Source organism: Aquarana catesbeiana, linkage group LG05 (genome assembly GCF_042186555.1).
Source record: "Aquarana catesbeiana isolate 2022-GZ linkage group LG05, ASM4218655v1, whole genome shotgun sequence".
Taxonomy (NCBI): Eukaryota; Metazoa; Chordata; class Amphibia; order Anura; family Ranidae; genus Aquarana; species Aquarana catesbeiana.
Window position 1 is genome coordinate 512188095 of NC_133328.1, and position 15059 is coordinate 512203153.

At 41.6% G+C, this 15059-nt stretch overlaps 1 protein-coding gene across 13 annotated transcripts in view; it reads left to right on the forward strand.

Moving 5' to 3' along the window:
- The window catches only part of TGS1 (trimethylguanosine synthase 1), a 90394-nt gene extending 84489 nt beyond the window's left edge, over window positions 1-5905 (forward strand). For all 13 annotated transcript variants that reach the window (XM_073631617.1, XM_073631616.1, XM_073631627.1 and 10 more), the window contains one exon: window positions 4117-5905. In XM_073631617.1, the coding sequence (XP_073487718.1) occupies window positions 4117-4227 (111 nt within the window). In that variant the 3' untranslated portion in view covers window positions 4228-5905. The remainder of the gene's footprint in view (window positions 1-4116) is intronic.
- The last annotated feature ends 9154 nt before the right edge of the window (window positions 5906-15059 follow it).

Consider the following 15059-nt stretch of genomic DNA (forward strand, 5'->3'; position numbering starts at 1 on the left):
TTTTGGATTTTGGAATTTTTTTCACTTTTGATGCACTTTTAGATCACCATTGAACAATATTTTGTCTTAGAGGATCCCTCTATCAATCCATTTGTTGACACATTTTATGAATTACCATTATTTTATGCACAGTCACTTCATTTATGTGATTTCACTGTAGTTTATTTATGTATTGAGGTTCATACTCTTTCACTTATGCACTTCAGTTAGTATTTGATGTATTTATTTTTTTATCATCCCTATTATTTATCTATACACTCTGGTTAGTGCCACATATTTCTTATTATCCTATTTATTTTCTGTGTGGGAACACTGCCTTATGTGTGGCGGCTTCTTAGAACTTTTTAATTGTTTCTATTCACTTTGGTTTTGCGCATTCGTTTTTCTAATTTATTAGACTGAAAGCTAATTGGCCTGGGTAGGAGGGAGGTGAAAGTGCCTGTTACTGAAGTAGTTTAAAGTGAGTTGGTGCTGAGATCCTTATATTATTCTGATGGTTTGACATATTTAAATAACAGTAAGTAAGTACATTGTTTGAGTCTTCAGTCTGGAATGTTTCCCGAGTCTCTTATTGCAAGTTCTTAGTAACCATCCACTTGAAACTTGTTGACTACATAATATTGTTCATGCCAAATGATATTTTATAAATTCCAGTGAACTGACGACTTTTAACTTCAGATACATTTTTTTAGGTAGGAAAAATATATCTTTTGTACGTGAATGACATTTAAAGGTAAAACTCCAAGCAAACAGCCACATACACAGCAGGAATATGTATTTTACCTGATTTCCTGCTCAGGAAATGGTGTTTGTATACAGCCAGTCTCATAATTTACATACTCCTTCCCCAATAAATAGCTGGGAAGGTTTTCTATTTCACCATTGCTGATTCTTGTGTCACCTGCCTGCTCACTGGACAGACAATCCAGCAATGGTAATATTTCTACTGAACAAATAGGCAATCCGGGGAACACTGAACCAGGAAATAGAGCAGTCCTCCTTATGGTAGCATAGAGTGATGAAGGGCATGTGTCAACAACGTCAGTATGAGACTCTTTGGGGATCATTCAGAATTTATCGACAGCTACGTTTGACATGCTTCAAGTGAGTTTTGCATGCCCCTAGACTTGCATGGGATTGCAAAACCTTTCTGACACACACAGAAGCCTGTCAACGGGGACCCTAATTAGATGGTGTGAAAACGAGAACAAATCCTTTGACGATAAAAAAGTCAAATATATGTATTTCAGATGTGCATATAAATGTTTGTTTGGAGTTCCACTTAATGAAAAGATTTTTAAAAAATTAGAGATGCTTGTGTGGTTTCTGGTCCTTTTATCGGCCCGTCCTACTTACACTTATCTGTTATTTCCGCCCTATCAGAAACTAACAAAAGAGGAACTTTTTGGTTTATTTAAATAGACCTGTACATTACAAATATTCCTACCAGCAGACGTTTGGTGTTTTTTGTTTTGTTTTATGCAACAGGCTGCAGTATGGAGTTCTAGATTCATAGATTGTTCACGTAGCCCTTCTCAATCTTGCCAACAAGTTATACAGCATGGGGAATTTACTGTACCTGCCGTTTTGTAGGAGAAAATATGGCCCTGCTTGTGTCTAGTGGTAGATTGCTTTGTCAATACTAGGACTGAGATTCATTGTTATTAAAGGGAAGAAAGAGTGCCTAAGCCATCATAATGCCTTGCTTGGGGAAAAAAATGATGCACCTGTATATACCGTACGTGTTCATACCTAAAGCTGAGCTCCAGGCTTAAAAACTTTCAAATACATTTCTAAAGATAAAGATCCACAATGCCTATGCAAAACTGGATGTTATATTGTAAAAGTAGCAGCAAATTCATCACTGTGCTGTACATAACCTGTGCAAAGAGAAGAGCTGTGGTAGGGACCCAGCAGTTCCTCACATTACATGCTGCCTACAGAAAACTGTAGGTGGGGCAGATACAAGACCAGTTACTCTGCACAAGGAAAACGATCAGCAGTGACTGGTCTATATTACAGGAAGCTCCTGCAGAGAGGCAAAGCTTCATACTAGATTACTGTACAGATCTGGAGGAAATACACAGAGCACACCCAAGTAAGAATAAACATGCCACTTGTCTTTAAGCAATTTTTACGTATCCTGGAGTTCATCTTTAAAGTATAACTCTGCATTTCTAATACAATACATGTTGCAAGGCATAATAGTAAACTACTATAGTATCTTGTTCCTTTACATTGGGGGTCAACAATCCATCAACCGCAGGCAGGCCATAGGTGGAAAAGTCCAGGCAATTGGTACCAGTGAATGCTGCCCCCCTGTTCCTCTTCTTTCTGCTGCCTGGGCCCCGTGTGCTCCCATAGTTTTCCTTACTATTTAGTTAAGCCTTGCTGGTTAATTTCTTAAAAAAAGGAGCTGAACCCTGGTGATCTTTGATCTCTTTCATGCTGTTCGCCACATCTTAAAGGTTTCTTACCCGTGCTCTACATCCTTCCAGGCTTTACGTACTTTAAGACAAGCAACATTTTAAAATAAATTTTGACTTGATATACAAGCAATGTCTTGATATACAAGTAGTTTCATGTCACAACTGAGAGTATAAAATGAGGAGAGGTGCCTCTAAGTTTAGCAATATGGTTACATTTAATGAAGGTCCAACATTTAGCAACGTATTGCTACACTTGGAGGCGCCCCTCTTCTCTTTTATACTCTGGAGCTCCTGCTGGATTTTGCTTCTAATTATCTTGTGGAGGCTGCCATTTGTGGATGGACATTTTATGGTTACACAACCTGGTCACATTGCTAGAATCTTTTTATATGGACTACAAACTGAAGGACTTATGAATAAATGGTTGTGGAACAAATCATTTGAGTTTCCATTATTTCTTATGGGGAAATTCGCTTTGATATATGAGTGGTTTGGATTACAAGCATGTTTCTGGAACGAATTCTGCTCGCAATGCAAAGTTTTACTGTATATGGCAAACAAAATGATCAATAACCATTTAAAAAGTTGATTTTCATTTCACAGCTTCACAGTATGAAATTGACCCAAAAGGAGTTTTTTCATTAAGTGTTTTTACACACCTACTGTAGGTGTTGTGCTAATGCATGATAAAACCGGTGCCACTGTGTTGCTGTGCCCTTCGTGCCAAATGGCACTCCAGGGCACAAGTACAAGATACGCTGCAGGACCTTTTCTGCAGTGTTGCATTAATAATTTGCTCTGTCCTGGTCTATTCTCTCTTGTGATCTATTGGCAGCCCATTCAAAATACATGGGTTTCCTTAAAAGAAAAATATAGCCAAAGCTTTTCTGGCCATACTTTTTTCTCTCATGTGAGCCAGTCAGCTTGTAACGGCTGTTACCCGCTGTCAGCTGACGTAGCGAGCCGTTCAATCGAAGCAAGCTGCACCCACCCTCTCTCCAGCCCAGCATTCCAGTGAGAACTGGAGGAACAGAGTGGAGAGCAGTGACTGACAGTTACTGCTCCCCGCTGTGAGCAGACTGGGAACTGAGCGATCAGCAGTCATGTGATTGCTCAGTTCTTGGTCTTAGAACCAATGTGGGACAACTGCATTATCTCACTAATGCTGAAGTTTAGAGGTGAGTATGGATGTTTGCTTCTTTTATATACCCATGCATGTTGACACACCTACAGTAACGGAAAAGGTGTGAAGGGGCCTAAAGTTGGCCATTCTTAAGAGGTTCAAAGGTCAACAATCTCTTTGTTACTTAGGTGGAAATAATATGCTCCTAACAATCTCTAACCTAGAGTGGGACTTGTAGATGAAGGGAAAGAACAAAATGTGGTCTTGTTTGAACTTTTAGACTGCAGGTGTATCTGTTGCACCACCATCCAAAGTGGGGACACCCCAAGACAGGTAGTGTTTCTGGTTGGGTCACAACGTGTAATAAGATAAAACCAAAAAAGAAAAAAACAATCAAATGCAGCCACCACATTCAAGAATTGGAAAACTGTAATATCATTTTTGTTTTTGGAGTTTCATACTACTTTGCTAATATTAAACATTTAAAATCTGTAAGTCCATTTATGGATGTTTTTCTTTGTATACACATGTTTGTTCTAATTTTTTCTTATGCTTTTGCTCTAGGTGGCATCTCTGGCTGGCCCTGGTGGACAAGTTGAAATAGAGCAGAATTTTCTAAACAAGAAATTGAAGACGTTGACTGTTTATTTTGGAGACCTAATTCGGAAACTTTAGATGCGTTTTTTTGTGTGTTTGTGAAGGTATATCAGCAAAAAGGGAATTCTGTATTTTTGTTATTTTTGTGTTAATCGTTCTGTATTAAAATTGAGTCTTGGACTATGTATTACAGGTTAAGAAAAAGTTAGGGTGTTCTGAACAATCCTTTTTTGAAAATGACACTTAAAGCTTTTGATGATGTACTTCAAACATCAATGTAACTTTTGGTTAATTTATATAAAAGTAATTGTAAGAAGTAAGAAAGTGTGTTGTCTGTCTGGAGGAGGCTATCCTAACGTGTGTTACTTGTGGAAAATGCACATCTGGTTGCTGCGGACAAAAACACCTTTACTCCCCGTAATCCGTAATATTTCATGTGGCTCAGCCATGCAGTTTTGGAGAGCAAATATCGCTGCAGGTATATCTGTTATACATCATCTTGAAGGTCTGCGATGTCTCTAGATTAAGCCAGTACCACCGTCCAGAGAAAGGCAACACGGTGATAAATTTAGTAAAAAAAAAAGGCATGCTGGCCATTACAAAAGTCACTTGTTTACTTGGTTATAATATTGAGATTCATATTTTGTGCAGTAAACAATGCCCTTCTTATTGCTGAGAAGACTAGTAATGCTTGCTATCATGCTTGTAAAGGCATTCATCATGTTTATATGAGGGGGAATCTGTATTTTGCACAGACTTTCAAAAACAGTCTATTATATTACCCTTTCTCTCCCTCGAAAGCACAGTCATAGTACCAACTGCTAACTAAAGAGGTAGATTCACCTTGATCTGTTACAAAGGGAGAAGAGTTTTATGAGCCGCACATCCCTACAAAGCCTTGTATGTGGAAAGTGAAAACAGCCTTAGCTGATGCTACTTCCAGGCCACCCCCCCAGCTTTTTTTTTTTTTTACCCCGCCCACAGGGCTTAGTCATAGGGATCCCCATGACTAAGCCCAGTGGGTGGGGCGAAACATGTTGGGCAGTGGCCTGGGAGGCTGTTTTCACTTTCCACATACAGGGCTTTGTAGTGATGTGCTGCTTCTATGACTCTTCTCCCTTTGTATTGGTATCCACGGAGCTGGGGCAAGCTCCATCCTTTTCTGCACTCCGAGCAGTTAGCAATCAAAGGGAACCCATCGAAGTCTCAAGCAGCAGCTGTAGTTTGGCAATGGTTCACCTTCATCTATTGTCCGCAGTCTACCTTCTTTGAGACCCAGCTCTGTTTATATCCCTTGAAGCGCTTATCTGATCACAATGTTTGCCTCTGTGAAAGATAACTTCAGGATAATGTGTATGTTCTATGGTCTTTAGTAAGCATACTTATTATGCCCAGAGTGGGGTGGTATAAGTGAACTTTACTTGGAAGTATACTTAAGGGTCTACTTATAAGTGTTCTCTTCATAGCCCTGCAGAGAATACCTGCAAATAGTACAGCATGGACATGTATGTGACAGGTTTCATCCTGTTTCCGACACACTTACTTTTCCCATTCATGAGAATTACGATAATGCTTTATAAATGTGCCGCAGGAGATTCTTATAGAAAAGCAGTGGTATGACTGAGGTTAGATTTTATAAATGGGCCCCCTATTCTTTAAGCCAATATTGAAACTAATGTAAAAATGTTATATTTAAAAATTTGTTATTAAGTGAAAAATGTTATATTTGATAATAAAAAAAAAGTTTTGCATTGATTGCTGGTAATCAGAGATGTGTTTTTTTTTTAATCAAAATTTATATGTATGTATTTTTTTTTTAATAAAGCAGGGAAGGTTTAGGGCCACTGTCAATGATTTATTTCAGCTTATGTCCCAGATAGGGGGAGTCCTCTCCATTTCTTTGTACTTACTCCCCAAGAGAATAAAGACAGCAGTCTTAACTTTTTTTCTATTTGGTTGTATAGGCCCTCAGTGTTTGATAGATACTGGAGAGACAAAGCTGCCAAAATGAGCAAATATTGTCTTCATATAAAAGACCTGTATATTCTTGAATCTTGGTGTGCTTTATTTCATATAGATCTGTGCAGTTATCCAATATGAAATGTTTTCTTTGTGTAATAGCTTCCTGCCAATAAGACCAGTCACTGCTGCTCTCTCTCCTTGTGCAGAGTGACTGGTCTTGTATCCGCCCCTCCTCATTAAGTTTTCTACAGGCAGCCTGTAGTGGGTGGGCTTGTTGGGTCCCTCTCACAGCTCTACTCTCTATACAGGCTATGTATAGCACATTGATGATGTCACTGCTTCTTTTACAGGATATCTAAGCTTGAAAAGACAATTGGATTTATATGCATCATAACTATTGAGGAATTAATTTAAATGGGGTTTTGTGCCTGGAGCTCAACTTTAAAACAACCTTTTAGTCAGTTGAGGTAGGTGTATACCCACCATGCCAGCAGCCTGTGTCTCTTACTTTCCCACCACTCCAGCACTGCTGAATCCTCAGCATTGAACAAGTGTCAGATGCCTTCAACCCCTACATAACTACAAGACTCTGTGATACTGTGGACAAAGGCATCCAAAAGCAGATTCTCCCAGGGGCTGTGGCACTGAAACAGAGGTGAGTTAGGAGACTCATGCCATGGAAGCTTCTATTGCAGGTTGCTTTAGGGTCCAACACTAGGCTTAAAAAATGCTGCTTCTATGGATGTTTTGCTTTTGCCTGTAGAAGCAGCTCAATGTTATCCTATGTGTCCATGCACATAGGAGGTTTAGAGGCATGTTTCAAGCTCCGCGCTCAGAGGCAGAAAAAAATCCTTCTGGTTTGCGTATTTGAGGGAAGTTTTCTGGCAGTTAAAAAAGGCTAAAAGCTCCTAAAAATCAGTACAAAAACATTCTATATGAGAGGGGTTTTTTTTTTTTCCAAAACAACTGGCGTGCATGTATCCTCAAAGGAAACCCGTAGTGAAATATGTGGGCTGCCATTGTTCACCCTATATTCTAAAACTGTTGATGGTCTACTGGCTTCAGTATTTTTCTGATTCATTCACAAGAAACAATTATGCTGATCAGGAGTTTTGGTAGGACTTGTATGCATCTAGGTTAACCAGCAAAAAGCATTGTCAGATTTTGGTCAGGTTTTTCTCAGCACCCTTTTCCTGCATCCCTTCAGGATTCTGGACCATGAGTTTAGGCCTGATGTGACCATTATCAAATGGGTACTCCTCTGCCCTTTAGAGAGCGTGCCCGCGGGCGGCCAGACTGGCGACCCGCGATCGTGGTATAGAGAGGCAGACCGGGGTTCTGCTTTTGTAAATAAGGCGGATCCCCATTCTGACAGGAGACATGACAGAGATCTACTGTTCCCAGTGATCAGGAACAGTGATCTCTGTCATGTCCCTGCTAGCTCATCCCCCCTACAGTTAGAACATGCTGAGGAAACACATTTAACCCCTTGATCGCCCCCTATTGTTAACCCCTTCCCTGCCAGTGTCATTTCTACATTGATCAGTGCATTTTTTATAGCACTGATCAATGTAATAATGCCACTGGTCCCCAAAAAGTGTCATTGGGGGTCAGATTTGTCCACAAAAAAATTGCAGATCACCTCCATTACCAGTAAAAACAATAAAAAGTTTGTAGAAGCGATAACTTTTGCGCAAACCAATCAATATACGCCTATTGCATTTTTTTTTTTTAACCAATAAAATGTAGAAGAATATATATCAGCCTAAACTGATGAATGTTTTTTTTTTTTTTTCAAAATTGTCGCTCTTTTTTTATAGCGCAAAAAATAAAAACCAAGGAAGTGATCAAATACCACCAAAAGAAAGCTCTATTTGTGGAGAAAAAAAGGACATCAATTTTGTTTGGGTACAGCGTCGTACATTCGCGCAATTGTCAGTTAAAGCGACGCAGTGCCTTATCGCAAAAAATGGCATGGTCATTAAGGGGGCAAATCCAGAGGCTGAAGTGGTTAGGTGCAGATGAGGGATTTGGGGTCTTATAGGGTCGTGCATAATGGTAAAGCATGAAATGTTTGGTATCTGTTTACTCTGTGTAATATCTTTTTATATTTTACAAAAAAAGAGGGTTATGTATTTTATGTATTGTGTTTTAAATTCATTAAAATTCAGTGTATTTTTTCCTAAAAAACTGCATTTGAAAAACTGCTGCGCAAATACAGTGTGCCATGGAAAATTGCAAAACCCACCAATTTTATTCTTTAGGGCCTCTGCTTTTAAAAAATATATAATGTTTGGGGGTTCTAAGTAATTTTCTAGAAAAAAACTGATTGTTACATGTAAACAAAAAGTGCCAGAAATAGCCTGGTGTTCAAGTGGTTAAGGCTGCTTTCACACTGGGGCGGTAGGGGGCGTCGGCGGTAAAACAGCGCTATTTTTAGCGCTGCTTTACCGCTGTATTCGGCCGCTAGCGGTGCATTTTTAACCCCCCACTGGCGGCCGAAAAAGGGTTAAAACCGCTCGTATAGCGTGGCTGTAGCCGCGGTATAGCCGCGCTGCCCCATTGATTTCAATGGGCAGGAGAGGTTTAGGAGCGGTGAATACACCGCTCCTTCACCGCTCCAAAGATGCGGCTGGCAGGAGTTTTTTTCTTCTCCTGTCTTCTCTTGTCAGCGCACCACTTCAGTGTGAAAGCCCTCGGGCTTTCACACTAAACAAACGCCTGCAAACCGCCCCAGTGTGAAAGGGCTCTTAGTCATCTAGAATTTCAAGGAGGTCAACAATGACAGCCATCATGCTTCCTTTCAAGGCCTTTTATAATGGGTTATTCCCATACGTTTTTCCCTGTGAGCATAGATAGTCTCCCCACCTGTACTTTGCACTGTAGTAAAATAAACGTGTACAATGCAGGTGAACATTTTGTATCCTGAAAGTTATTTCATCAAAGTCTAATGTTAGGGAAATTATGTTAAAAGGCAAATGAGGAGTGCAAAGATAAACAAGCTGATGAATAACTAAAGGACTCTGACCTAAGAAATTCCCAGTGTGTTTACTTGAGCTTTGCTGCACACAGGGAACTGAGCCAGGCGAGATCAGCAGTCAATAGTGTTTTACTTTTACCGGTAGGACAATCAGACTGTAATGTTCAAAAAAAGAACATGGGTAAGGTATTCTCTGTATTTTACCTCCTCTAAAAACATAAATGTAGCAAAAACATCACCCCTTTCTTTATTGGAGTGGGGTTGGGGGTGTGTATGTGTGTTCAAAGTCACTCATGTTTTGGAAGCAATTTACAGAGAAACTGCAGCTAAAAATAATACAAAAAAAAAAAAAATACAATTTGCATAAAAGTAAAAATAATAAAATATCTTCAATCTTCAGTTGCACCACTAGATGTCACCAGTCTTCTGGTTGAATAGGGCTAGTGTCATTTCAACCCACTATCGGTCTGTGCGCGATGTTGGCCAGTAATGGCCGATTGTAGTCTCCACCAGAGGCATATCTGACTGGGCACCTGCACAGGAGCACATCTGAAAGACGGTTGTCACCTTATTACAGGAAGGGTCCAAACCAAGACCATCGCAGGATCCCCAGGGATTATTTTAATGAAAGCGGCAGATTATTAATAAATGGAAAACAGCTTCTAAAATTAAATAGCCATAAAGCATTATAAACGGCGCTTTTAGAAATCACGCGCATACGCCTCTAAATACCACACGCACACGAACGGGCCTAAATATACTCCAGACCTAGCATTTTTTACGCCGGATTTTCCTGCCAGTTCCTTGAACAAAGATGCAAAGTAAATTGGATTATTTTAATATCTTTGTGTGCAGAGAAAAAACACATATGTATGAGATGCTAGTGCTGCACACCCCAAAATGCTTATATAATGGAAAAATTCCCCCGTGGGGTTTTTTAGCAGCCAAAAATTCAAAGATTGTTTAAAATTCTTTATTTATCAAAAAGCAATTTAGCAATTACATAAGAGTTGTAAAAAACTGAGCTCTGGCATTTACATGAAAATGGCAAAACCATCAATAATAATAGAACTACATGTATGAAATCCAAATAAAATTTGCGTTTTACTGCAAAAGTGGTCTTCCACATAAACCCCTACGCGTTTGGACTCTTCTAATTGTGGTCTTCTTCAAGGGGGATATTTTATTCTATGCAGAGAAAAAGAAATATTTTTTTCATTTAGTAATCATTTTATATTTTACCATTGTATCTAGCCACACACAACAATGTATATTTACCAATCATGATGATGGAAGAGAGAAAGACATGTACTGTAGCCAGAATTTTCTTCACCTTTCCACCTTTTTTCAACATTTCACATCATTGTTTTTTCACTATACTATTTTAATACAAGTTTTGATTATGTTTATTATTGCTCTTGTATACATATATATATATATATATGTATCAAATTTCTTATAATAAATACAATAATGATTCAAATATCTGATTAGTGGCAGACCATTGTGGCAACTTTCTTAAACAGCTATAGTGGGGACGGAAAGTATTCAGACCCCCTTACATTTTTCACTCTTTGTTATATTGCAGCCATTTGCTAAAATCATTTAAGTTCATTTTTTCCTCAGTAATGCACACACAGACACCATATTGACAGAAAAACACAGAATTGTTGACATTTTTGCAGATTTATTAAAAAAGAAAAACTGAAATATCACATGGTCCTAAGTATTCAGACCCTTTGCTGTGACACTCATATATTTAACTCAGGTGCTGTCCATTTTCTTCTGATCATCCTTGAGATGGTTCTACACCTTCATTTGAGTCCAGCTGTGTTTGATTATACTGATTGGACTTGTTTAGGAAAGCCACACACCTGTCTATATAAGACCTTACAGCTCACAGTGCATATCAGAGCAAATGGGAATCATGAGGTCAAAGGAACTGCCTGAAGAGCTCAGAGACAGAATTTTGGCAAGGCACAGATCTGGCCAAGGTTACAAAAAATTTCTGCTGCACTTAAGGTTCCTAAGAGCACAGTGCCCTCCATAATCCTTAAATGGAAGACGTTTGGGACGACCAGAACCCTTCCTAGAGCTGGCCGTCCGGCCAAACTGAGCTATCGGGGAAGAAGAGCCTTGGTGAGAGAGGTAAAGAAGAACCCAAAGATCACTGTGGCTGAGCTCCAGAGATGCAGTCGGGAGATGGGAGAAAATTGTAGAAAGTCATCCATCACTGCAGCCCTCCACCAGTCGGGGCTTTATGGCAGAGTGGCCCGACGGAAGCCTCTCCTCAGTGCAAGACACATGAAAGCCCGCATGGAGTTTGCTAAAAAAAAACACCTGAAGGACTCCAAGATGGTGAGAAATAAGATTCTTAGGTCTGATCAGACCAAGATAGAACTTTTTGGCCTTAATTCTAAGCGGTATGTGTGGAGAAAACCAGGCACTGCTCATCACCTGTCTAATACAGTCCCAACAGTGAAGCATGGTGGTGGCAGCATCATGCTGTGGGGGTGTTTTTCAGCTGCAGGGACAGGACGAATGGTTGCAATCGAGGGAAAGATGAATGCGGCCAAGTGCAGGGATATCCTGGACAAAAACCTCCAGAGTGCTCAGGACCTCAGACTGGGCCGAAGGTTTACCTTCCAACAAGACAATGACCCTAAGCACACAGCTAAAAATAATGAAGGAGTGGCTTCACACAACTTCGTGACTGTTCTTGAATGGCCCAGCCAGAGCCCTGACTTAAACCCAATTAAGCATCTCTGGAGAGACCTAAAAATGGCTGTCCACCAATGTTTACCATCCAATCTGACAGAACTGGAGAGGATCTGCAAGGAGGAATGGCAGAGGATCCCCAAATCCAGGTGTGAAAAACTTGTTGCATCTTTCCCAAAAAGACTCATGGCTGTATTAGATCAAAAGGGTGCTTCTACTAAATACTGAGCAAAGGGTCTGAATACTTAGGACCATGTGATATTTCAGTTTTTCTTTTTTAACCACTTGCCGACCGCCTAACGTAGATATACGTCAGCAGAATGGCACGGGCGGGCAGAATCACGTACCTGTACGTGATCTGCCTCCCACGGGCGGGGGGGTCCGATCGGACCCCCCCCCCCCGGTGCCAGCGGCGGTCGGCTTGTGACTGGGAGTGTTGGGAGGCGAGGGGGAGACCATCCGATCGTGGCCCCCCCCTCGCGATCGTTCCCAGCCAATCGGAATCCTCCCCTGCCTGTGTGTAGTTTCACACAGGCAGAGGATGTGATGTCATCTCTCCTCGGCTCGGCAGTTTCCGTTCCAGCGCCGAGGAGAGAAGACATGTAAGTGCACAACACTACACACAACACAGTAGAACATGCCAGGCACACTAAACACCCCCAATCCCCCCCCCGATCGCCCCCCGATCCCCCCCCAACCACCCCCCCCGTCACAAACTGACACCAAGCAGTATTTTTTTTTTTTTTCTGATTACTGCATGGTGTCAGTTTGTGACAGTTACAGTGTTAGGGCAGTGAGTGGTAGCCCCCTTTAGGTCTAGGGTACCCCCCTAACCCCCCCTAATAAAGTTTTAACCCCTTGATCACCCCCTGTCATCAGTGTCACTAAGCGATCATTTTTCTGATCGCTGTATTAGTGTCGCTGGTGACGCTAGTTAGGGACATAAATATTTAGGTTCGCCGTCAGCGTTTTATAGCGTCAGGGACCCCCATATACTATCTAATAAATGTTTTAACCCCTTGATTGCCCCCTAGTTAACCCTTTCACCACTGATCACCGTATAAGTGTTACGGGTGACGCTGGTTAGTTCGTTTATTTTTTATAGTGTCAGGGCACCCGCCGTTTATTACCGAATAAAGGTTTAGCCCCCTGATCGCCCGGCGGTGATATGCGTCGCCCCAGGCAGCGTCAGATTAGCGCCAGTACCGCTAACACCCACGCACGCAGCATACGCCTCCCTTAGTGGTATAGTATCTGAACGCATCAATATCTGATCCGATCAGATCTATACTAGCGTCCCCAGCAGTTTAGGATTCCCAAAAACGCAGTGTTAGCGGGATCAGCCCAGATACCTGCTAGCACCTGCGTTTTTCCCCTCCGCCCGGCCCAGCCCAGCCCACCCAAGTGCAGTATCGATCGATCACTGTCACTTACAAAACACTAAACAAATAACTGCAGCGTTCGCAGAGTCAGGCCTGATCCCTGCGATCGCTAACAGTTTTCTTGGTAGCGTTTTGGTGAACTGGCAAGCACCAGCCCCAGGCAGCGTCAGGTTAGCGCCAGTACTGCTAACACCCACGCACGCACCGTACACCTCCCTTAGTGGTATAGTATCTGAACGGATCAATATCTGATCCGATCAGATCTATACTGGCGTCCCCAGCAGTTTAGGGTTCCCAAAAACGCAGTGTTAGCGGGATCAGCCCAGATACCCGCTAGCACCTGCGTTTTTCCCCTCTGCCCGGCCCAGCCCAGCCCACCCAAGTGCAGTATCGATCGATCCCTGTCACTTACAAAACACTAAACAAATAACTGCAGCGTTCGCAGAGTCAGGCCTGATCCCTGCGATCGTTAACAGTTTTTTTGGTAGCGTTTTGGTGAACTGGCAAGCACCAGCGGCCTAGTACACCCCGGTCGTAGTCAAACCCGCACTGCAGTAACACTTGGTGACGTGGCGAGTCCCATAAGTGCAGTTCAAGCTGGTGAGGTGGCAAGCACAAGTAGTGTCCCGCTGCCACCAAGAAGACAAACACAGGCCCGTCGTGCCCATAATGCCCTTCCTGCTGCATTCGCCAATCCTAATTGGGAACCCACCACTTCTGCAGCGCCCGTACTTCCCCCATTCACATCCCCAACCAAATGCAGTCGGCTGCATGAGAGGCATTTTCTTTATGTCCTCCCGAGTACCCCTACCCAACGAACCCCCCGAAAAAAGATGTCGTGTCTGCAGCAAGCGCGGATATAGGCGTGACACCCGCTATTATTGTCCCTCCTGTCCTGACAATCCTGGTCTTTGCATTGGTGAATGTTTTGAAAGCTACCATTCACTAGTTGAGTATTAGCGTAGGGTACAGCATTGCACAGACTAGGCACACTTTCACAGGGTCTCCCAAGATGCCATCGCATTTTGAGAGACCCGAACCTGGAACCGGTTACAGTTATAAAAGTTAGTTACAAAAAAAAGTGTAAAAAAAAAAAAAAAAAACACAAGCAAAAATATAAAATAAAAAATAATAGTTGTCGTTTTATTGTTCTCTCTCTCTCTCTCTATTCTCTCTCTATTGTTCTGCTCTTTTTTACTGTATTCTATTCTGCAATGTTTTATTGTTATTATGTTTTATCATGTTTGCTTTTCAGGTATGCAATTTTTTATACTTTACCGTTTACTGTGCTTTATTGTTAACCATTTTTTTGTCTTCAGGTACGCCATTCACGACTTTGAGTGGTTATACCAGAATGATGCCTGCAGGTTTAGGTATCATCTTGGTATCATTCTTTTCAGCCAGCAGTCGGCTTTCATGTAAAAGCAATCCTAGCGGCTAATTAGCCTCTAGACTGCTTTTACAAGCAGTGGGAGGGAATGCCCCCCCCCCCCCCCAACGTCTTCCGTGTTTTTCTCTGGCTCTCCTGTCTCAACAGGGAACCTGAGAATGCAGCCGGTGATTCAGCCAGCTGACCATAGAGCTGATCAGAGACCAGAGTGGCTCCAAACATCTCTATGGCCTAAGAAACCGGAAGCTACAAGCATTTTATGACTTAGATTTCGCCGGATGTAAACAGCGCCATTGGGAAATTGGGAAAGCATTTTATCACACCGATCTTGGTGTGGTCAGATGCTTTGAGGGCAGAGGAGAAATCTAGGGTCTAATAGACCCCAATTTTTTCAAAAAAGAGTACCTGTCACTACCTATTGCTATGATAGGGGATATTTACATTCCCTGAGATAACAATAAAAATGATTTAAAAAAAA